We start from the raw sequence: 24,914 nt of genomic DNA, 5'->3' as shown, positions 1-24,914 counted from the left end.
GACAAGTGAAAGTGTTTGTATACTATGTGTACACTGAGGTGGCAAAAGTGATGGGATATATTCATAATATCGTGTTGGACCTCCTTTTCCCCGGCATATTGTAGCAACTCGACGTGGCATGGACCCAACAAGTCATCGGTAATCCCCTGCAGAATTACTGAGCCATGCTGCCTCCAAAGTAGTCCATAATTTCGAAACTACTGCCGGTGCAGTATTTTGTGCACGAACTGACCTCTCTATTAAGTCCCATAAATGTTCGATGAGATTCATGACGCGCAATCTGGGTGGCCAAATCGTTCACTCGAACTGTCCAGAATGTTCTTCAAATTAATCGCGAACACCTGAGTCCCGGTGACATGGCGCATTGTCATCCATAAGAGTTCCATCGTTGTTCAGAAATCTGATGTCCATAAAAGGCTGCAACTGGTCCTCAAATAGCCGAAGATAACCATTTTCAGTCAACGATTGGTTCAGCTGTACAAGGTCTATGGCTTCGTGGGCCTTCGACCACCGCATTGTTCATGGCGAAAGGTAATGCCTGAAATTTGGTATTCTCGGAACACACCTGACACTATGGATCTCGGAAGACCTAATACCCTAGCGATTTCCGAAATGGAACGTCCTATTCGTCTAGCTCCAAATTCCATTCCGCCCTCAAAGTCTGTTAATTCCCGTTATGCAACAATAATGACGTCGGAAAACTTTTCACATGAATCACGTGGGTACAAACGACAGCTGCACTGCTCTTTTATACCCTGTCTACGCGATATTACCGCCATCTGTACGGGGTTATTACAAATGATTGAAGCGATTTCACAGCTCTACAATAACTTTATTATTTGAGATATTTTCACAATGCTTTGCACACACATACAAAAACTCAAAAAGTTTTTTTAGGCATTCACAATTGTTCGATATGTGCCCCTTTAGTGATTCGGCAGACGTCAAGCCGATAATCAAGTTCCTCCCACACTCGGCGCAGTATGTCCCCATCAATGAGTTCGAAAGCATCGTTGATGCGAGCTCGCAGTTCTGGCACGTTTCTTGGTAGAGGAGGTTTAAACACTGAATCTTTCGCATAACCCCACAGAAAGAAATCCCATGGGGTTAAGTCGGGAGAGTGTGGAGGCCATGACATGAATTGCTGATCATGATCTCCACCATGACCGATCCATCGGTTTTCCAATCTCCTGTTTACGAAATACCGAACATCATGATGGAAGTGCGGTGGAGCACCATCCTGTTGAAAGACGAAGTCGGCGCTGTCGGTCTCCAGTTGTGGCATGAGCCAATTTTCCAGCATGTCCAGATAAACGTGTCCTGTAACGTTTTTTTCGCAGAAGAAAAAGGGGCCGTAAACTTTAAACCGTGAGATTGCACAGAACACGTAAACTTTTGGTGAATTCCGAATTTGCTGCACGAATGCGTGAGGATTCTCTACCGCCCAGATTCGCACATTGTGTCTGTTCGCTTCACCATTAAGAAAAAATGTTGCTTCATCACTGAAAACAAGTTTCGCACTGAACGCATCCTCTTCCATGAGCTGTTGCAACCGCGCCGAAAATTCAAAGCGTTTGACTTTGTCATCGGGTGTCAGGGCTTGTAGCAATTGTAAACGGTAAGGCTTCCACTTTAGCCTTTTCCGTAAGATTTTCCAAACCGTCGGCTGTGGTACGTTTAGCTCCCTGCTTGCTTTACTCGTCGACTTCCGCGGGCTACGCGTGAAACTTGCCCGCACGCGTTCAACCGTTTCTTCGCTCACTGCAGGCCGACCCGTTGATTTCCCCTTACAGAGGCATCCAGAAGCTTTAAACTGCGCATACCATCGCCGAATGGAGTTAGCAGTTGGTGGATCTTTGTTGAACTTCGTCCTGAAGTGTCGTTGCACTGTTATGACTGACTGATGTGAGTGCATTTCAAGTACGACATACGCTTTCTCGGCTCCTGTCGCCATTTTGTCTCACTGCTCTCTCGAGCGCTCTGGCGGCAGAAACCTGAAGTGCGGCTTCAGCCGAACAAAACTTTATGAGTTTTTCTACGTAACTGTAGTGTGTCGTGACCATATGTCAATGAATGGAGCTACAGTGAATTTATGAAATCGCTTCAATCATTTGTAATAGCCCTGTATATATGCTTTTCGCTATCCCATGACTTTTGCCACCGCAGTGTATATTAAACGATGTGAAGTAGAATACCTTTCATACTTTTCTAAAGTGTGGCACAACCTGTGTCTTTAAAGTAGATCATAAACGTAATTTGTAAAAGCTAAAGATTAGCTCGTTTCGCTCGTGACAAAAGAACGTAATATATTTTGTATGATAATACTTAAAAGTGTAAAAACAATTTGAAACTTGTTTTAACACTGTATTTATACAGTTAGATTAGAAATCGGCATTACATGAAAAGCGGTAATAGCACTGCAGCTGTCACACAACTTTATACGTCATCCTCTTCAGTGCAGATACAGCACAAAGACCACCCGATTCACAGAACTGCAGTTGTCGTCTCTGGTGCGCTGCGTGTCGTGCAAGTAGGCAGGCTCGTAACTTTTAGGTTCGAGTTAAACATGTACGCCATGAGCACCCATCGAGAAATTGAAAATACAAATGACTATCAGATATTAGCTCTTGCCCCCCTCCCCCCCCCCCTCTCCTGCTCCTACCCCTCCCACCACCATAATCATCATTAGCACCTAACTAAAATTTATAATGAAAAAGAATTTTCTTTGAAATTTTTCATTTTTAAAATGACGAGAGATAAATGATATTTAGTTTTGTACGACTTTTATTACACCATGAAGTAATGAGTCATTGAGACTGTTGGTACTACTTATTTCTAAAAGCTTTCTGCTGTAGAAGGATGAAGCATTTCTTAGTGAGTGCTACGAACAGCTCCTTCTCAGATACTTACTTTGAGAGCAAACAAAAAATGTTTGCTTTGCACTACTGCTCTCCCTAGCGACACTTGCTTCACCTACACCCTGCACCCACATTTAAGATCAACCAAATTAAAATGTACGCACTATACTTCCTCCTACTGTTTGCAGATAATTTGATTGCTGGACCCCTTATTTCAAAACTGTCAGCAGTTGGAAGATTTCAGTTCGCCAATACTTCGTGTCTGATCACTGCCACTAATGATATTAATAATAATAATAATTCGAAGGACGTTCAATAAGCAATGCAATAAATTTTTTCTTCTTGGCCGCTATCGAATGGAAAAATGCGAAGTTTGTTGTGGGACGTCGTGGAATATTCCCATTTCAGCCCCTATAGTTTCATGAAGTTTCGATGCGTGGCGTCTGTAACGGATTTGCGTTCCAAGTAGATAGCTGTCGTTGAGTTTCTTTTGGGGGGAAACTGGAACATCGCAGATATTCATAGGCGACTGCAGAATATCCCCGGAGACCTGACAGTGAACAAAAGCACGGTGAATCGTCGGTCGAGGCGTCTGTCATCATCGCAACAAGGTCGCTCACACCTGTCCGATCTTCTGCACGCCGGCCGGCCGCACGCAGATGTGACTCCTGCATTGTTCGAATGTGCAGACACACGTGCTGATCGACGGATCACAATCAAACGACGGATCACAATCAAACACTACACTGTTCAATTGGACTGGAAAGATTGTTACCTTGTTGGCACCAAGCAGATAGGGTTTCTGACTTAGAGGAGTGACTGCATGTTGCGTGGGGTATAGCAGCTTTCGATAGTAAGATCACTCATTTACATCACGGCGTTCTCTTACTTCTGCATGTCAACAGAGCAGTGTTTGTCTGAAGAGCCTCTAACATGTTTAGCAACGATCCCATTTGCATATTAATAACCTTGTATGCTTGGCGGGAAATGTTCTTTGTTTTGGTAATTTGGCGTGCTGTTGTTTGTTTGAGCAGAAAAGATCGGCACAGGATGGATATGTTGTCCCTCTGTGATGGATGCCAAGGTTGGGTACTGATAATGTTCAGTGCTATCCCTAAGTCTGTGTTATTAGACGTTCCTAGTTGCAGAGCTCTTCGCCGTCTATGATATGTAGGACAGGATTGACCCGTGGATGGGTGTGGACCGCCACAGCGAGCACAAAGAGTGAGAGACGAAGTGTGGGATTCTACGGAATGTAGCCCACTACATTTGCTTCATTTTATCTGAGACCAACAATTGTTTGCTGATATGCCCGTATCGGAGGCATATAAAGCACTGCCTGGCAGTTGACACATAAGAATCTACAGGACATCCGTGTCCATGGACAAATATAGCGCGCTGTAAAATTTGAGGCTCGAAGGTCAACAAGCAGCTCTGTAGGTTGATTATTTATTATTTACCATCCCTTACATAATGCGTAGCAATACTTCGAACGCCTATAATGGAAAATATAGACTGTATGACTTTCAAAATCTCTGCTTGTTCAAGACTTTTAACACCTCTTCTTATTACTCCCTACTTGTGAGCAACGAAAGAAGGAACGTAAGCTTCCAGATTTTTAGATTTTGATACTTCGCTGTTTACGAAGGAACTGGCCTTTTCTGGATTTCTAAATCCAAACTTCACTTTGGTTTCCCTACAGAAGATTATAGCATTGCTTGGCTCAGGCAAGGAAAGGTGGAAGATTTTCCCTAGGTCGTAGGATGAAGACGGCCTAGTTTTTATCCAAACTTTCCAAGTAAACTACGCACGGATCACTATCTGTACGCCTGTAAAGGATGGGAGACCTCTGAATCCCTACAGACACTGCAGAAAGAAAGTTTCTGACTTTTTTTTGACAATAATCAGGAGCAGAAACGCTTTGACAAGGGGCTCGCACATATTTGAAAGAACAGTAGCAGATGGTTGGCCACTGCAGTGAAGGATTTCTCGTGCTAGGAGACTTGGAGGGTCCTGTTCTGACATCTACATCTTCTTCTCATCAAGGTATATTCCATATTCACCCCTGACGACCGCTAACGAGTAGCTGATGCCATCCATCGGGGACTCCAACGTAGTTTCTGGAGATGCCTGAAAGGGGAAGAATCTTCATATAACCGCTGGGCAACCGGCTGTTGTCGATGTTTAGCAACAGGGGCGTCGAAATCGCCACCCCCTTCGCCATATGCCCCAGTATACGTGGTGGGGATACACTTTCACTAGAATAAATTAAAGTACAACTGACTGTTATAATCTGGAGTGGTCGAGCGGTTCTAGGCGTTACAATCTGGAACCGCGCCATCGCTACGGTCGCAGGTTCGAATCCTGGCTTGGGAATGGATGTGTGTGATATCCTTAGGCTAGTTAGGTTTAAGTAGTTCTAAGTTCTAGGGGACTGATGACCTCAGAAGTTAAGTCCCATAGTGCTCAGAGCCATTTGAACCATTTGTTATAATCGAACCAAAAGTAAATTCACGCACTAAAAGGAAAGCTATTCACCCAAGACGCACTAAGGAAATACTGCCAGATATAATGAATTTAGGCAAAATATTTCGGAGCGCTCGTTTAGCTAATACCATATGTGGACCGTTTCAAATTTCGACGTCCCATACCATCCAAACCATGAATTTTTGGTGATGGGTCTCTGCTTGAAATATGATCAGTTTGCCGTAAAAGAAAATAATGGTACAAATGGCTCTGAGCACTATGGGACTTAACATTTGTGGTCATCAGTCCCCTAGAACGTAGAACTACTTAAACCTAACTAACCTAAGGACATCACACACATCCATGCCCGAGGCAAAATTCGAACCTGCGACCGTAGCAGTCGCGCGGTTCCGGACTGAGCGCCTAGAACCGCTAGACCACCGCGGCCGACAGTTTGCCATCCAGTGTGCCATCCAGTGCAAGAAAATAAACGTTATCAGAGTATTTTTTCTCTGTGTTGTGTCTAAATGACGCACAAAATGCGAAAATGAAACTCTATATATTGTTAAAAATAAATAAAGAGAATTGAGCTCTAAAATGCAATGGCATTCCTAGTTATACGTTGTCTTGGGGGAGGTGGGTCGTGGGGGGTAGGGGATAGGGAAGTTTAAGGGTGTGACTAAGTCTCTTACTGTTAGTAAGAAGTCGTCCATAAGCTGCACCTAAATATACTGATGGAAAAAAGAATCGCAACACCAAAAATAATCAATGTACAGTAATGAAATTTCGCGAATAAATTTGTCTAGTTAACACATTTAAGTGATTAACATTGCAAGATCACTGGTTAATGCAAGCGCGAGATAAGACATTGCAAATTTGAAATGCTGGTACATTGATAACAGGTGCAACCGCCAGACCGTTCAAAGCAAGCACGCAGACGTGTATGTATTGTGTGGTACAGGCACCGGATGTCAGTTTGTGAGATGGAGTTCCACGCCTGCTGTACTTAGTCGGTCTGTACGGGGGCAGTTAACGCTGCTTGGGGATGACGCTTGATTTGTCATCCGATAATGTCCCATATGCGCTCTATTGGAGACATATTTGGTGATCGAGTAGGCGAAGGGACATGTCGACACTCTGTAGAGCATGTTGTGCTACAACAGCGGTATGTGGGCTAGAGTTATCCTGTTGGAAAACGTCCCCTGGAATGCTGTTAAGAATGGCAGCACGACGTGCCGAATCACCGGATTGAAAGTCCAAGTGCAGCTGCAGTGTGTCTAGAGAGGATGGTTGCAGCTCCTGAACTGGCTCCTGTCAACGAACACACGAGTATCACTGGCACCGAGACAGAACCAGCTCTTATCAGAAAACGAGACAGATCCCCATCCTGCCCTCCAATGAGCTCTTGCTTGCCACCATTGAAACCGTAAATGGCGGCGGTTTGGGATATGTGTAATGCACACTACAGGGTGGCTGGCTCGGAGCATTCCTTGGAGTAACCTAATTGTAACAGTTCGCTTTGTCACTGAGGTGCCAAATTCTTGTCAAATTGCTACTGCAGATGCAGTAAGATGCGTCACAGCCTTATGCCATATATGATGGTATTCCCTGTCGGTAGTGCCATGTTGTCCACCAGAGTCCGATCTTCTTGCAACCGTATAGTCTCTTGACCACCACTGCCAGCGGTCATGCACGATGGCTACATTCCTACCAAGTCTTACTGCAGTATCACGGTACTAGCGCTAGTCTAATGCGACTGGCGTGAAATCTGAATATACGTCATCATTCAGATGTAGAAGTACGCCTATCAACATTCGTTTAAGTCGCACAACTACTTCTTAGTGTTGCGATTTTTTTCCCGTCACAGTAGATATAAGTACATAATATAGCGCTAGATTAGTGATGGCTGTAGATCGCCGTAGCAGAGACGAAACTATTTATGTTAATGTGACTGAATTTTATTTGAAGAAAAGGTTTCTTACACCAGTTTGTATCAATTCATGATGTATAACGTAAGCTTAAATTGTCTCTGTTTCCTCACTATTGAAGTAATTCAGCACATAGTACCTTTAATAAATGTTAAAGTTCGTAGACTACGTGGAAAACCCCAAAAACTGTAGGCACTGTCGTAATATTGCATGTCTATAGTGCTGAAGCTCGAAATAAATTATTAGTTAAACCACAAAATAAATGCAACACCCGAGTGTGGCTGACTCGAACTTATTAAAATAACCTGATGCAGGAGTTTAAACTATTAATAGTTTACTAATATTTAACAAGAAAAGATAGTCACTATGATATACACTTTCATTAAATAATTAACAGTTCCTTAAATTCAGAAATTAAAAGTAAAAGGGCACTCCATTCTTTTGGTAAAAAATTAACTGCTCTTTCCTTTGGCCTAATGAGTTTTGTAACAGACACAGCACAATTTCAATTACTGCCGATTTTGATAGGGAACATATTATTCGACTAGAATTAATCTAACAAATGAAAAAATGCATTACAAATTCTATTATTCAGGTTCCTGAAAGGGTACTTTTTGTTATGTCTAGGTGACTTACGTGTTGAATCAGCTTCATTTCATACTGAGTTACTATACAACTGTCAGTTCTCATTGAATTACGACGGCGTTCAGTAAGTAATGCAACACTCTTTTTCTCGGCCAATTTCGGTTGCAAAAATGTGAAATTCTTTGCGGGAGATCGTATAATATTCCCAGTTGTTTCATGAAGTCCCGATAGGAGGCTTCATTACACATAGCCTTCAAAATGGCGTGTGTAACGGAGGTGCTTTCCAAGCGGAGAGCTGTCGTTTGAGTTTCTTTTGGCGGAAAACCAGAGCATCGCAGATATACGTAGGCGATTGCCGAGTGTCTACAAAGACGTGGCAGTGAACAAAAGCACGGTAAGTCGTTGGGCGAGGCGCATGTCATCATCGCAACAAGGTCGTGCAAACGTGTCCGTTCTCCCGCGCGCCGACTGGTCCTTCTCTATGACAATGTAAGGCCTCAGACAAGTCTGCGCACTCTACAGGAGTTCACGAAACTTCACTGGACTGTTCTCCCTCGTCCACCCTACAGCCTGGATCTCGCAACTTCCGAGTTCCAACTGTTTTGCCCAATGAAGGATGCACTCTGCGGGATCAGTACGTGGAAGTTAGGAAGATTATTGGGGCAACAAGCGGCTGGCTCCGACGTCTACCAGTAAAGCGGTACCATGCAGACACGCAGGTCCTACCAGTAAGATGGCCTAATGCCAGGTTTTGATCGGAGATTATGTTGAAAAATAGTGTTTTCTAGGCAAAAGAGTGGGGCGTAATATGGTATAATGGAATCCGAGAATTAATATGGTGTAATGGAATACTGAATAAGAACAACCTGCTTTCAAGAAAGAATATGCTGCATTACTTACTGAAGGGCCCTGGTATTTCTTTACTGGCAAATGCAAGTTTAATTCTTGATTTGTCTTGAAGCCCTTCTTAATTTGACATAATGATCACTTCTGCACCATTTTTTTAGTAAACTGTTGGTAATTTCTAACGATTTGCATGTGACTTATTCGTTCAACTTCAGGTGTCTTAAGTGATTTGTATGTGACCTATATAGATGTGTACTGAAATGAACTGGGCGTCATGCTTTTTAATATGTCACGTTGTCCATCTCTGGAAATTGGTTGGTGTCCACAGCATGTATTTCTATTAAAATTTCAGTAGCCTGGCCGCCATATTATGTGGCGATAAGTCTTCAAACCCATCACACTTGACTTCTGGTGGTAAGCCAGTCTGACAGAGCCACATGCATCGGCAGCCTCCCCTCTCTGCTTCAGAGGCTGCGGGACACGCCCACCTCAGACGCAAACGTTCAATGTATAATGTCACACTTCGCATAGGGTGTCCTATATCAATCATTTTGCAGAGGAAATTTAACTGTTTACTGTAGTGCAGATGAACTTCAACGGCAAGTGTAAGAACTCAAGAGAACCAGTTCGAAAACTCTGTTAGAATAAGACAAAGTTAATGTCTTACTAACATTCGAAGAAAACTTGTACAAATTAACAGTACGTTCATGGAACTGTTTCTGACTTTATTTAGGCCATTTGAACACGATGGATAAATGGAAGGGAAAGAAAATAACAGAGCTTTTCAAATGATGTGTAGTACTTTCTCCAAAGTACACAGAGCAAAAAAAATACACTTCTGATGTTTCTGGAACTACAATTTGCCATGTATGTATGTTAACAGTTTTCACTTATGGAAATGAGACATGGACTTTACGTGGAAAAACCACTCGAAAACCAGTGAACAACGCACAGTTGCGTGTGTGTTCGGTGGATATTAGGGGACTGGGGTGTCAACAGAGTCATGATATGAAGGGAAATGAGGAAAAAAAAACTGAGAAATCCTGATGAGGTGTAGAATAGGGAGGGAAGAGGTAGAGATGATATGATGGATAAATATTGGTGAACATTCGTTTGTATGGGAGAGGGGGTCACTTGCAGGTTTCTTGGTAAAGGGTATGGAATGCGCGAGGAGGCTGATGAAACAACTATGCTTGGCTCCCATTTTGTATTGCTGATGGAAAGATTTCGAATGTATTTTACAGTTAGGGATCTGGATGATTTGTGTAACGAATCTTTGTAATGCTCTTGTGTTAGTACCATATTGAAGTTCTGAGCTCGGTTCCAGTGCATGCAGAAAAACAATAACGAATTAGAAAAGGGTCCGCATTTTCGCAAGTACACAAATTGTTGTTCTATTTAATTACTCAAACATCTTTAACCATAGTAGTGGTATCCTCAGTGTTATTTTACTATTATCCTTTTATTTTACATTGTGTGTGTCCCGTGGCTGCCAACTTAAATCGGACGCAGGTCTACATTAGAACACCATGTTATCTGCAAACACAAGGGATGTTTGAAAATCGTCAGCAGTGAATTTTTTGTTTGTTATCCTACCTTTAAAATGTATGTTCTCGTAAAATTCGTAGCGAATGTCCGTTTTTTACTTTACCATTATAGTATTTTGCAAATCCTTGGTAGTGACAAGTTTGTTTTTATGTACCAAATGTACGTTTTCTTTTGCTTGGTTATAAGTACTGCGTCCTGTTATGCTGGTGAAAAACGGACACAGACCACGAATTTTACGAGCACATACATTTTAAAGATTGGATAATAAAAAATTCAGTGTAAATGATTTTCAAACATCCCTCATAGTGTACTGATCTAAACCTGTGGCTGATTTTGGTTGGCAGCCGCAGAACACACAAAATATAGGATAAAATGAAAATAATGAAAAAGACACTGAGGTTGACAACTGTGATGAAACTTGTTTGGATGATAAAACAGAACAATAATTTGTGTACTTACAAAAAGGAGGACGCATCCCCAATTCATTATTATTGTAGTATTAGTGTATGTATTTGTGTTGGTTTCAGATGCCACACAGCAGTCCTACAAACAGGGTAATACTTCCGCTCTGACAGATTGTGTCTCACATAGCGCAAGACAGGAAAGGTTGTTTAATGAATCTTTCTGATGCTCTTGTGTTTGTGCTAGTTCAGATGGCACACAATGGTCTGGCAGACACAACAACAGCGCCTCCACTCCCGAGGGCTATATCTGACGTGTCACATGGGGAGAAAGGGTTACGTAATGAACCATTCTAATGCCCTTGTGTTTGTGTCGGTTCCAGATGGCATACAGCGCTCTTGCACAGGCAGCGATGGCGAATCCACTCTGGAGGGCTGTGTGCCGCAAGGTGCAGGGCAGGTCGTCTTCATAAGCACTGTATGCAGATCCGATGGCTGCAATGGTTCCGAGATCTAGACACCTCACTGATGCCTCACATTACTGTGTAAGGAAAAAAGAATGCTGATGTAATCTGAAGTTAAGCTTCTTATGCAATTGCTAACATAACATCAATTCTCTTACCTTCGATATCGACACACGTATGCTTGCTAAACTGCAACATACTGTGGGATGTGACGCAATATTTTTAATAAATTTCAGTATGCTAAATAAACAACAGCTTCAGCTGCACCTTGACTTAATTCCACATCCAGTTGCTACTTTTAACTGGTCATCATCAGTATCAGCTGCAGATTAAAGATTAATGCTAGCACATTTGTTTCTTATTATAATACCTGAGGAAGAAAACTATTCTGGAAAGATGATTCTTAAAATTTTTGACATGTGTAGAAAATGGCCAGTCTTGTTTGAATACAATTCATTTCAATAAATCAGTAACTGTCTGGGGACTTGTGTAAGTACTAAATGGTATTACAGTTCAAGAAATTCTTAATGTCTGACAGTACTCACGGACAAAACAATAAATTTAATGTGTCACCTAGATCGTAATTTTTAATTTATATTTGCCTAATTTAGTGGATGAATAGTCATTTTAAAATCTGAATTCCCCAAGTTACACATGTTCTCAGATGTGAAGATTTTTTTATGGCCAAAACCAGTAATGTATCAATTTGAACCTGCAATACACGAAACTATGGAATTATTTTAAAACTATAAATAATTGGTCACTGAAAACTCACTGACATGTCATCTCGATATTTACACAATGGAATCCTGCAACCGAAATTTATTCAGTGTTATCACAATGGGACTCTTCAGCTGCCGTCGAAAATTAACCACTTCCTTTTGTCAAATGTATAGCTGTGATGTATCTTTGATCAAGTCTGAAGTAGTTCTTGCCCACAGATAATACAGATTCGCTTTCTTGCCAAATATAACTGGGTCTGATGTGATAATAGTTACATAACAAGGCAACTGTGACAGTGAAATTTGATGGAGCAAAGTAGTATTAGCTACTTGTTGCCAGTGTATACTAAACTGGAGGAGAAAGATAAGGATCTAGTTTGATTTTTATGACACTGCTAAGCTTCTCTTTTACTTTAGACACTGTGAGGCTGTCACATGTTTCATTCTACTGACAGACTTTCTGTGGTTCATTGGATTATTGGCTGCTTCGATTTAAGAAATCTTTGGTGTTCCCTCTTACGAAGAAATTTGTTTGGCGTTTTATAAAAATTCCTCAAGGTTACCTTTCACTAATTATACCTACACACTAGTGCATATTGGTGTAATACGAAATGTGTAAGATGTTTGATAAGACAACTTTTCCATTGGCTCTCAGCAAATAGTGTTCACAACACAATTAGATATGTTCTTTCACTTTTTCTGACAACATCACATGAGCATGGGAAAATGCTTTCATTTCAACTAGCCAGTGGTCATCTATAGACACAAAAGAACACGCTGCAAGCGGTGATTTAACGTTCTCATAATGGATACATTTTGTATTTAGAAACTAATAAAAGGAAACACAATTGGCACTGCAATTGTGCACTGAGTAGAATAACTTTATACGGTGTATTGACTGCCTTCAATACAGTAGTATGCAGTGATTGATGTTAGTGATAAGCCAACATGTTTGCTAGTGGGTAGTGGCAGGCAGGTGAAGAGCAGTGTATAGGGAAGACCAGAGTGTAATTACCTGGTCAAATTCTCTTCCAATAAAAAACTGTTCTCCACTTGCAGTGTTGCGTACATATCTTATACGTGCACTGACGTTGATTTGCATGTAATTAACAAGAATGATTATTAAAGGGAAACGAAGTGAAATAGAAAACTTTACGTTTGTCTTCACATATGAATGTTACTGAAATATTACTTACTTCATAAGTAGAACGAGAGTATAGGGAATAAATCTATTCAGTAATGTCGTAAAAATAATTATTACAGCAGTCACCATAGCAAAACAGTGCTACTCACTATATAACTAAATAATATCAGCCGAAGATTGGGATAGGTAAAATAAATTTATTCAGATACAATCCCCCTTTGAGTATAATAAATACAAACAGCACAGTTTTTTACATAATTAAAAGCTAAATTTAAGTGTCACATCCATGAACAACAGATGCAGTAAACTGACATAAAATTTCTGTTACATGAAAAAGATTATCCATTTTCTGCTACCACACACAATAATTACCCTTCCTTTTGTTATATACGGTACTCTTGTACATTAACACTGCCGGGAAGTTACAATACGATCTCATGTATCGAGTGTTTGCATTACACACTTTGAGTATTGCATTTCGTTGAATATATATGTGTATAATATTAGTATTCAGAACAAACATTTTAAACCTATTCGCTGAAGCTCCGTTATGTAAGACCCGTGTTTGTCATGAAAAATTGTGTACTGTAATACTTTTCAAGTGCCTTCCTCTGTTATAAAAAACATTGTCATCGCGGACTTGCAGCAAAATCCATATATTAAAATTCTACACCATTTACTGACACTAGGCACTAGTAAACAGACACTACAATGATTCCATTATGTAAATACAAATATTTTGAAAATACATCGAAGGACTCTGCTGCTATAGGCATGTATTTACATAACATGAAAATTTGCTCTTTATTCAGGCACGTAGCAGGCACAGTGAGTTCAGTCATAAAGCTAAACCACCATATTCGTTACAGCAAACATATATACACACAACGTGAATACCAACCAAGTTGATGAAACAGTGTTATTCCTTTTCGTTACATCCAGTTTAAATTGTCCACAAATGAAAAGGACGCAATAGTTGAGAACTATGTAAGGTCCGAGGAAAAAAATGAAAATGGGAACATTACTTCTAAGAAGGAAGGGTATTTGGAACTAGATAAGCGACAACAGTGGCTTTTAATTATATTTACACAGTTAAGGCAGCTTTGTGACGCAGAGAATAGTTTCTGAAACCTGTTTTTTATTTTTAAAAGGCTCTGCTATATACATCATGTAGAAGGGCAGAATATAATAAAGTCAGCGTGGTAACACGGTTATCCGAAGGTGAGCATTTGTATTGGGCTTTATCAAGAGAAGCTCGGGTTGTTGAATTCTTCCATAAGTATCAGGTAATGAAGGACTGCTATGATTACTAGACGACTATTTTATCTGTTAACAAATTCCATTAAGAACAGAATCGATCTCTTACACACACATTTTCTCCTACGTTACGGCGCCGAGTTGTTTCAGATAAAGAGAAATGTAGTGCTGCATATTCTTCTCTCTCGAGGAATGCAATGAGACATGCTAAACATATTTAGAGGAAAGGGTAAAACTGGAACAGTAAATGGTCTGTTTAAGAAACTGTTTTTATGACGGAAGCGCTAAACTGCGAATTTATGGGTACAACGTAGCAGTGGGTATATTTTCTAGTCGGTTTGAGCTAGGACTTTTCTGCAGTAGAATGCTGGGACGTATTGTCGTTTTTTGCAAAGACCAGGCATCGGTATTGCTTTTCTGTGGCTCAGCAATCACACCCCTAAGAAGTGACTTTTGTGTTCTGTGGAGAATCCATAACGTGATTTGAACCTGAACACACATTTCGTTTAAGAGCACATAGTCATTTCATTTGCTGTTCCTTTTTCTTTTTTAAAAAAATTTTCGGTATTTAGTAGCACTATAACAGTATCTAGGCATGTTCAGTTTTTATGACAACTACAAGAATTCTCTAAAACTCGTATTCCTGACAAATTAAACTTGACTGATTGTGTGAAGTGATGAAAAGGGAACTAAGAAAGACGACACGTGATTGTTTCACAAATTTTAATAACTTGCAAAGCTTTTAGTGAAAATAAATTGAATTGCCAGTTAAATCTGATAGTATGATAGTAAAAGACGTAAAGGAGATACTATGAACAGAAAGAGAGTCGTCATAAGGTAAATAGAGAAAAAAATAATAGGAAGACTTGAATGATAAACGAAATCACAGAAATTGGTCCCAGAGAAAGAAAAAAAGAGACAGTCAAAAAGATCGTAGACAAAAACGCCGATCTAGTTGAAAACTGGCGAGAAAGAGACATAAAAGTTGTAAGCAGTTCCAAAGGAACAAAATACATCGAAAATTGGCGAGGAAACCGACGGTGCCTTCCTAGAAATTCCCTTGTCACTCTTCCGGAAACCGATATCCAAAGACAGTGTTTGTTCCTACTGATTATCAAGTTCGCTCCTCTTCAGATCACCGTGTACAGCGATCGCACGTTCACAATCTTACAGTATATTTTTAGCAAAATAATAATGAAACTATTTTCATCCTACATCTATTTATATTGTTCCAATGTACTTTATGTGTTCAAGTTGTATACGTGTCTGTATCAAATAAATAGCTTAAGTACGAGTTCCTCAGACGGCCCCAGTGGGGAGGATCCATTGCATGGGTGGCGCCCTGGTCTCAGGGCGAAAGCAGTCGCAGGGCGAGCGCCCACAGTGGCAGCTGCAGCAGTGACGTCACGGCTGGCAGGCCGGCCGCGTTGCACAGGTCGTAGTCGCAGATGGCGCAGTACGTGACGTCGGCAGAGGCGCTGATGGCGGCGCACGCATCAACGTCGTCGTGGCCCAGCCAGATGCAGTGCCGCGCCGTGCTCACTTCTCCCGTCGTCACGTCTGCTGGACACAAACCAGACACAGCAGTTATTCCCATGCACTTGGTTTTCACGTAGGGAGGGCATGGTCGACAACCTTTGGTGACATACGCACTCAAGCTGTCGGGCCAGCAGCAGCGACAGCAGCGCTCATGGCGTACGAAATCAAAACTGTACAGACCGTGAAGTTAGTGTTTGTGGGGCAGCGCACCGATCTCAATGGCACCCTCTTTCCCAACACTCCACGACAACAAATTATGCCTCAAAACACGACGTGTATTCATTTTGTATTCACCCCTTCTTCAGATGTTTGCATTTGTTTACGAGTCGAGAACAATGGTTCTTTACTTACGAAGTTTTACAACAGTTGTCCGCAAAACTTCCGTTGCAAAATTCTGTAACGCTGTTAGAAAGAAACAATGTCCTGACTTGTATAAATCAAACATACACTGACGGAAAAAAATCGCAACACCAAGAAGGAGTTGAGCGACACAAAAGCGAGCTGGCAGGCGCGTTTCTAGGTCAGAAAGATGTCTGTTCAAAATTTGGAATACACATTACCTTCAAAAACCACATGCTAGACTTTCATATTTTCTCACTCGCTACATGCAAACTATTAACCCTACAGAGAAAATTAACACGACCATTTCTGTAGGAAATTTAAAGTAATTAAATTTCATACAGGTGTACGTTTTCGCTGGAGGCTATGGTTTTCGAGTTATTCAGAAAAAACGCCTTTGGTGGTAACTTTTGTGCTTTTTTCTTGGATAATTTCAAAAACCACATAGTTTAGCGAAAACATATCCCAGTACAAAATTGAGCTACATAAAATTTCCTACAAAAGTGCCAGGTTCATTTTTTCTGTAGGACTAATAGTTTGCGTGCAGAAAACGAGAGACTGAGAAAATGTAACGTGCGGTATTTGAAGGCATTGTGGGTTGCATAAAACCCAGTGGTAGGGGCAGCTGAATCACCGTGTATATTGGCCCAATTATACAGAAGACAAACTGTGAAAATGTGAACAATAAAATGGCGCAAATTTGAAAATGCTTTCTGTACAGAGTAAAATGCATGTCTCGCTCTCTCTCTCTCTCTCTCTCTCTCTCTCTCTCTCTCTCTCTCTCTCTCTCTCTCTCTCTCTCTCTCCCTCCCTCGAAAGTCTCCTGTAGAATGGATTGAAACGAATCATGCTCCAGATCAGGACCATGGACCGCTGGTTGCCCACCTGTGATCTACAGGGTGAGTAAATTAAATAAAACTGTTCTGCAAAAATACACTCCTGGAAATGGAAAAAAGAACACATTGACACCGGTGTGTCAGACCCACCATACTTGCTCCGGACACTGCGAGAGGGCTGTACAAGGAATGATCACACGCACGGCACAGCGGACACACCAGGAACCGCGGTGTTGGCCGTCGAATGGCGCTAGCTGCGCAGCATTTGTGCACCGCCGCCGTCAGTGTCAGCCAGTTTGCCGTGGCATACGGAGCTCCATCGCAGTCTTTAACACTGGTAGCATGCCGCGACAGCGTGGACGTGAACCGTATGTGCAGTTGGCGGACTTTGAGCGAGGGCGTATAGTGGGCATGCGGGAGGCCGGGTGGACGTACCGCCGAATTGCTCAACACGTGGGGCGTGAGGTCTCCACAGTACATCGATGTTGTCGCCAGTGGTCGGCGGAAGGTGCACGTGCCCGTCGACCTGGGACCGGACCGCAGCGACGCACGGATGCACGCCAAGACCGTAGGATCCTACGCAGTGCCGTAGGGGACCGCACCGCCACTTCCCAGCAAATTAGGGACACTGTTGCTCCTGGGGTATCGGCGAGGACCATTCGCAACCGTCTCCATGAAGCTGGGCTACGGTCCCGCACACCGTTAGGCCGTCTTCCGCTCACGCCCCAACATCGTGCAGCCCGCCTCCAGTGGTGTCGCGACAGGCGTGAATGGAGGGACGAATGGAGACGTGTCGTCTTCAGCGATGAGAGTCGCTTCTGCCTTGGTGCCAATGATGGTCGTATGCGTGTTTGGCGCCGTGCAGGTGAGCGCCACAATCAGGACTGCATACGACCGAGGCACACAGGGCCAACACCCGGCATCATGGTGTGGGGAGCGATCTCCTACACTGGCCGTACACCACTGGTGATCGTCGAGGGGACACTGAATAGTGCACGGTACATCCAAACCGTCATCGAACCCATCGTTCTACCATTCCTAGACCGGCAAGGGAACTTGCTGTTCCAACAGGACAATGCACGTCCGCATGTATCCCGTGCCACCCAACGTGCTCTAGAAGGTGTAAGTCAACTACCCTGGCCAGCAAGATCTCCGGATCTGTCCCCCATTGAGCATGTTTGGGACTGGATGAAGCGTCGTCTCACGCGGTCTGCACGTCCAGCACGAACGCTGGTCCAACTGAGGCGCCAGGTGGAAATGGCATGGCAAGCCGTTCCACAGGACTACATCCAGCATCTCTACGATCGTCTCCATGGGAGAATAGCAGCCTGCATTGCTGCGAAAGGTGGATATACACTGTACTAGTGCCGACATTGTGCGTGCTCTGTTGCCTGTGTCTATGTGCCTGTGGTTCTGTCAGTGTGATCATGTGATGTATCTGACCCCAGGAATGTGTCAATAAAGTTTCCCCTTCCTGGGACAATGAATTCACGGTGTTCTTATTTCAATTTCCGGGAGTGTATTTCTTGCAACTTAAGATAGGCAACCCAACTTAAATCATCTCCCCTGGGCGCCAATGATGGTAGCACATCTTAAAGTGCAATAAATGTTTTCACTGGTCAGTTTTATTTCGTTCACCCTGTGCAGTTCTAGAGTGAACTGAAAGGACTGCTATACTATTACCTCTAAATATATACACTGCACACTATCTTTAAGTGTTTAGTGGGGAGTACTTCTGGTACCCAGTATTCCCTGTCCCAAATGCAAATGGATTGTATGAAGGACCACTATCGGTACAGCTCTGTATGTGGGTATGTAGTGCTTTTCCACATCACCCCCATTTCCTTTTGATTGACAAGGCACTTAACAGAACAATAGGTTAAGTCCATTATAATTATCCGGGCTGTTATGCCGTGGTCGGTTGATGAATTCTGAGGTGATTCCCAACGTTTCGTCTCCGACTGCGGGAGACATCTTCAAGGGGGTCCAAAGCTTGATGGAAGGTCCAACACACCCACTGGCTCGCTACTGACTGCCGCTAAATTCCGTGTCCGCGCGCCCCCGCGCCGCGGCGTGATGTCACGTGTTTTGCAAACGTCAGTGCAATTGGCCGCTGTCCGTCGCCGTCGATCGCCGTTGCCATCACCCAGTAGTGGACGAGTGGTACACATCTTCTTTAACACCGGCATCCATATACCGTTTAATTTGACGCCCTCCTCCTTTCGGTTGAAATTATTTGGGTGTTTAGCGATTTCGATTGCCTCCCTGTAGAGCCTTTCGTAGTATCCGCTCGTGGCCGCTAGTACTTGCGTCCCCTCGAAACGAATATTGTGGTTCCCTGGCTGGAAAGCATGCTCCGCAACAGCTGATCGTTCCGTTTCTCCTCTTCTACAATTTCCCTTGTGCTCTTCCAAACGTTTAGAAACAGTTCTTTTGGTGGTACCCACATAAACATCACCACAGCTGCATGGGATCCTATACACTCCAGATTTTTCCAATGGTTTGCAAGCGTCCTTGGCAGGCCCAAGGTATTCCTGTATCTTCCTGGTGGGCTTGTAAATTACGGTAATATTACGCTTCGCCAAGATCCTCCCTATTCTTTCCGTTACATTTTTAACAAACGGCAGGAAAACCTTAGATTTTGCAGTAGCCTGTACGTCAGTATGATTTCTGCGTGGCTGCCTGAACGCACGTTTTATTTCGGCGGACGAATATCCGTTCTTCGTTAGTGCATTGTGGAGATGTTCCATCTCAGCGTCGAGCAACTCAGGTTCACAAATATTTCTAGCTCTGTCCGCTAACGTCTTGATAACACCCCGCTTCTGTTGTGGGTGGTGGTTCGAATCCCGGTGCAAATAACGGTCCGTGTGCGTGGGTTTGCGGTACACTGAGTGGCCCAAACTACCATTTTCGTTTCTAAACACAAGCACATCGAGGAATTGTAGTTTGCCGTCTGGCTCCTCCTCCATAGTAAACTGAATTCTCGAGTTTATACTGTTCAGATGTTCGTGGAACCGGCTTAGTTCCTCCCTACCATGTCTCCACAACACAAACGTGTCATCCACGTATCGCAACCATACATTTGGTTTCTTTCTGGCAGTACCTAAGGCCTGTTCTTCGAATTTCTCCATAAAGAAGTTTGCAATTATGGGACTTAGGTGGCTTCCCATAGCCACGCCATCCGTTTGCTCATAAAACTGTTCATTCCACTTGAAGTATGTGGTCGTCAAACAACACTTAAACAGCTCTAAAATATCAGCAGGAAAAATTCGATCCAGCTGTTCAATACATCATTAAGTGGAACCATGGTAAACAGCGATACCACATCGAAGCTGACCAATATGTCCTCCGGCTGGACCACTATGCCATTCAATCTGCTGATGAAATGTGTCGAATTCTTTATATACGAGTCCGAACGGCCCACATGTGGTTTTAACAGCGTAGTCAAAAACTTGGCTAACGAGTAGGTGGGTGAACCAATGGCACTTAGTATCGGTCTTAACGGAACATTTTCTTTATGAATTTTGGGCAATCCATAAAGCCTCGGTGGTAGCGCAACCGAACTGCAGAGACCTTTCTGTACACTCTCTTCAATGGAGGACTTTTTTATTAACCGCGACACAGTTCTGAGAACGTTGTTAGTGGGGTCCTTATTCAGCTTCCTATATGCTTGCGGATCCAGTAGATCCGTAATTTTTCTCTAATAGTCGGCCACATCCATAACCACCGTTGCGCTTCCTTTGTCAGCTGGGAGAACCAAAATACTATCGTCGTCATTCAGGAGTTTTAAAGCTCTTCTCTTACCCACAGTTATATTACTTTTCGGCGGTTTTGCATTGGCTAATATTCTCACTGTTTCTATACGGATTTCTTCAGCTGTTACAGAATCTACACTGCGAATTCCTGCTTCTACATTGGCTATAATTTCTTCCGTGGGCACAAAACGCGGACTAACAGCAAAATTTCCTCCCTTGGCAAGCACAGATGTCTCATCGTCAGATAACGAACGTTTGGACGTTTGACACTGTGGATCTCGGAATATTGAATTCCTGAATGATTTCCCAATTGAATGTCCCATGCATGTAGCTCCAACTACCATCCCATGTTCAAAGGCTCGTAATTCCCATGGCGCAGTCATAATCACATTGGAAACGTTCCTACATGAATCATCTGAGTACAAATGACAGCTCTGCCAACGCACTGCCCTTTTATACACCGAATACGCGATACTACAGCCACCTAGATGTGCATATCGCTATCCCATTACTTTCGTCGTCTCTGTGTGAAGCTTTCCACAGGTCACTTAAAAATTCGTCGTCCCCCAACATTCCTCGCTCGATAATTGCTTATTATAACCTTCTGATGCCAAGGACAGTCGTTGCACCTCATGAACTCCTCATCCTCTTAAAGCTGCTTTTTAGTTGAGCAAGTGTGTAGTTAACGCCGACGCCATCGTTTCGTCTGCTATATATTCCTTGTAGAATTTTTTTGCTGAAGTGATACTGGACGCAGCTCGTGTTTTGTGTAAATGATGGCGTACGTGGCCTTGGAACTCAAATGGTTCAAATGGCTCTGAGCACTATGGGACTTAAATTCCGAGGTCATCAGTCCCCTAGAACTTAGAACTACTTAAACGTAAGTAACATAAGGACATCTCCATGCCCGAGGCGGGATTCGAACCTGCGACTGTAGCGGTCGCGCGGTTCCAGGCTGTAGCGCCTAGAACGGCTCGGCCACCCCGGCCGGCGCCTTGGAACTATTAGAAACCATAGAACTTGGCTTTTTTGCACACCGGTTGAATCTAAGGTTTCCGGGGGAGGAAGGGGGGGGGGGCTAGAACAGAATCCTTAACAAAGCAGGAGCATATAACGGTTTTGAATATGCCCATAAGACAAAATGTTAGTCAAAAGAACATACTTGGCGCTTTGGAACGCTACAGATGTAGAACTAGTACCAGGGGCACATGTGCCTCTGCAACGCTTGCTAAGGTTCGGGCAAGGGCGGGGGAGGGGGGGGGGGGGGCGGTGGTCTCGCGGTTCTAGGCGCGCAGTCCGGAACCGCGCGACTGCTACGGTCGCAGGTTCGAATCCTGCCTCGGGCATGGATGTGTGTGATGCTCAGAGCCATTTGAACCATTTGAAGGGCGGGAGGGGGGGGGGGGGGGAGGGTGGTTGCAGAGGAGATTAGATACAATGGCAATCGTGTTTGGTGTTTATTGGACGTGACCATGGCCGTATTTTGAATGAAGTTACCCGTCGTGTTGATGTAATCAACGCGGATTGTGGCCAACGCGTCTGCAAGGAATGGTGTAGGCCTGCCACTAGCAGCCATGTAACTCGCCATAAGAACAGTGGCCGCAAAGAGATCCTAACTGACAGAGACGGGAGGCAAGATTCACACCTTGCCCATCACAGCCTGTTTTAAACTAGACTGGAGTCTCGACCAATTTGGGAACGATCATTGCTAAGAGAACTGCGTTTGAAGCACATTGGAGAAGCATTATTTCAAAACGTATTAAATGCAGCTGAGGTCAAAATACAGTTTGTCGCGTTTTAACCCCACTTCTGTTACGCTCTTTACGGCTGTTGAGCCGGATCGAATAATTTCGTATTCTTTCCCATAGTAAGTTAGTGCTGAAACCCATCAATCGGATCAGATCTCATTATGTACACCACTGCCGAAGGTTCAAAATGTATTATGTTCAAGACATGTTTCCCAGCCTGTGTTATTAGCCCGCTTTTTCCTTGGCTCTTCCCGGTATTTTCATCTTGCAGCTCACAATGTGTTGCTGACTGCAGAACTGTGCACTTTCGATCACCATGGAGAGCTATTTATCTGTGGAAGAGCTATGGAAAGGAAGTGGAGTGGGAATTAGAGGTTGCGAATACTAAAAGAAAGCGTGAAAGGAAGCTCAGTATGTAATAATACCTGATGTATTTCACGAATGATGATTTTTCAATGAAATTTGTAATGTCGGTTGGTTGATGCGGTATACGTGTGGGAAAGATTGCATAAATGCATGTTTTTATACGAGGGTTGTCCAGAAAGTAAGAAGAAACGGGAAAAATAAAGACCGAAACGAGATTCGAATCAGTGATCCAGAGATTACTAGTCTGGAGCACGACTTATTTTTTTCATATTTTTGTGTTTAATGCGTCAGGGAAATTCTCGTAGTACATGCACTTTTGTTTAAAAATTTGTATGGGCTGGGATTAGATCTCCAGAGCCCTACGCAGCAAGCGCTGTATGGAAGATGATCAAAAGGGTCCCAGTGAAATTCCCGTAAGAGTTATTTGGTCACATCCGCGTGTGAGGTCGGGCATTATCGTGGAAAAAAACAACACCTTTTGGCAGTAATCCTCCGCGCTTGTTGTGTATTACGCGGCGTAATTCCTTAATGGTCTCGCAGTTATCATGTGCATTGATTGTTTGGCCTCGTGGTAAGAAATCAATCAGCAAAATGCCTTTTCTGTCCCAAAAAACGGTACACATGACTTTTCGAGGTGTCAAGATTTGCTTAGGCTTAACCTTCTCTGGGGATCAAGTGTGCTTCCATTTCATTGATTGCCGTTTTGTTTCAGGGGTGCCGTACGATACCCAAGTTTCATTCCCCGTGACTATCCGAGAAAGAAAACCATCGCCTTCTTCATTGTAGCGAGTCAAAAACTAATGTGCACTGCCCATCCGTTGTTTATTGCGTTGTTCAATAAGAATTTTGGATACCCAACGTGAGAAAAGTTTTCGAAATTTCAGATTTTCAGTAACAATTTCATGAAATAGTGATACTGAGATTTGCGGAACTTCTATAGCAAGGACACTAACTTACGATTGTGCTTAATCTCCTATTCACTTGTGGGAACCAGTTCATCAGTAACCACAGACGGGCGTCCACTTCGTTCTTCATAGTGCACTTCAGCACATCCTTCATTGAACAGTCTCACCCATCCTCTTGAATCACTGATAGCATTTTGTACGTAAACCTTGCAGATTTGCCGATGAATTTCCTTTGGTTTAATTATCTTTGCATACAGAAAACGAATCACAGATCTGATTTCACACCCGGCGGCATTTTCAATTACGGCTGACATTATAAAAAAGCACTAGAAAGCACAAGTCGACAGCAGCGATCTGAAAATGACGTACATATTATCTCCTTGAGTCAGATTAACTGCCGCGTATGCTCGGAACTGCGATCGTAGCGCTGCCTCGGATAGAAATAGAAACGGAACTTACTTTGCGGACGACCCTCGTATAAACTCAACGTAGTCACCCTGGAGACGAACACATTTCTTCCAACGAGTGACCAATTTGTTGACACTTTTACTGTAAATAGTATGATTTTATTAACTAGCCACAAACTCAGCTCTGCTTGCACCGCACCATCACTATCATAGTGTAATACGCGTAAGTGTTCTTAAAGTTTTGGAAACAGATGAAAACCGGATGGGGCCAAGTTGGGACTGTATGGAGGATGATCGATGACAGTGAACCCAAGGTGTCGGATTGTTGCAGATGTCGCAGCGCTCGTTTGTGGTGCGGCATTGTCATGCTGAAGCAGAGGGTGCTCCATGTTTGGGCGGACAGTTCTGTGTTTAGAAACTCGATTACAACACACTGTTTCTTACGCACCGCCATCATTACGTTACACACCGCCATGTTACAAGCTAGAATTCGGAGCCCTCTAGCGGCAGAGGCTGCTTGTATGTAGACTTGAAGAATAAAGAGATATAATCTTAATAATGTTTGTTGTACTTAAAAAGCTTGAAGAGTTCTCACATTAAGAAGTCGGGGTATTACTTTTCAGCTCGCCATTGTGCGAAGAGGTTGATCTTTTCATAGGTTATTAAAGACGCTCTGGAAATATAGGCGTCGATTTTCTCCAGAATCTTTGAGAATTTCACCGTCAAGTAACTGGAGATTGATATTTGAGTTCTGAGCTTTACGCACCATAAATACACACTGTCGGAAAAAAATCATAACG

At 43.1% G+C, this 24,914-nt stretch overlaps 2 protein-coding genes across 2 annotated transcripts in view; one reads left to right on the top strand and one right to left on the bottom strand.

The window, feature by feature from the left end:
* The window catches only part of LOC126456926 (protein quiver), a 50,324-nt gene extending 38,951 nt beyond the window's left edge, over window positions 1-11,373 (top strand). Inside the window, exon 3 of the mRNA XM_050092860.1 lies at window positions 11,016-11,373. Within this exon, the coding sequence (XP_049948817.1) occupies window positions 11,016-11,149 (134 nt within the window). The 3' untranslated portion in view covers window positions 11,150-11,373. The remainder of the gene's footprint in view (window positions 1-11,015) is intronic.
* Window positions 11,374-13,139: 1,766 nt separating this feature from the next.
* The window catches only part of LOC126456923 (uncharacterized), a 260,935-nt gene continuing 249,160 nt past the window's right edge, over window positions 13,140-24,914 (bottom strand). Inside the window, exon 3 of the mRNA XM_050092856.1 lies at window positions 13,140-15,779. Within this exon, the coding sequence (XP_049948813.1) occupies window positions 15,568-15,779 (212 nt within the window). The 3' untranslated portion in view covers window positions 13,140-15,567. The remainder of the gene's footprint in view (window positions 15,780-24,914) is intronic.

The sequence above is a fragment of the Schistocerca serialis genome, chromosome 2 (assembly GCF_023864345.2).
Source record: "Schistocerca serialis cubense isolate TAMUIC-IGC-003099 chromosome 2, iqSchSeri2.2, whole genome shotgun sequence".
Classification (NCBI taxonomy): domain Eukaryota; kingdom Metazoa; phylum Arthropoda; class Insecta; order Orthoptera; family Acrididae; genus Schistocerca; species Schistocerca serialis.
This window is presented reverse-complemented; position numbering and strand designations above follow the sequence as displayed.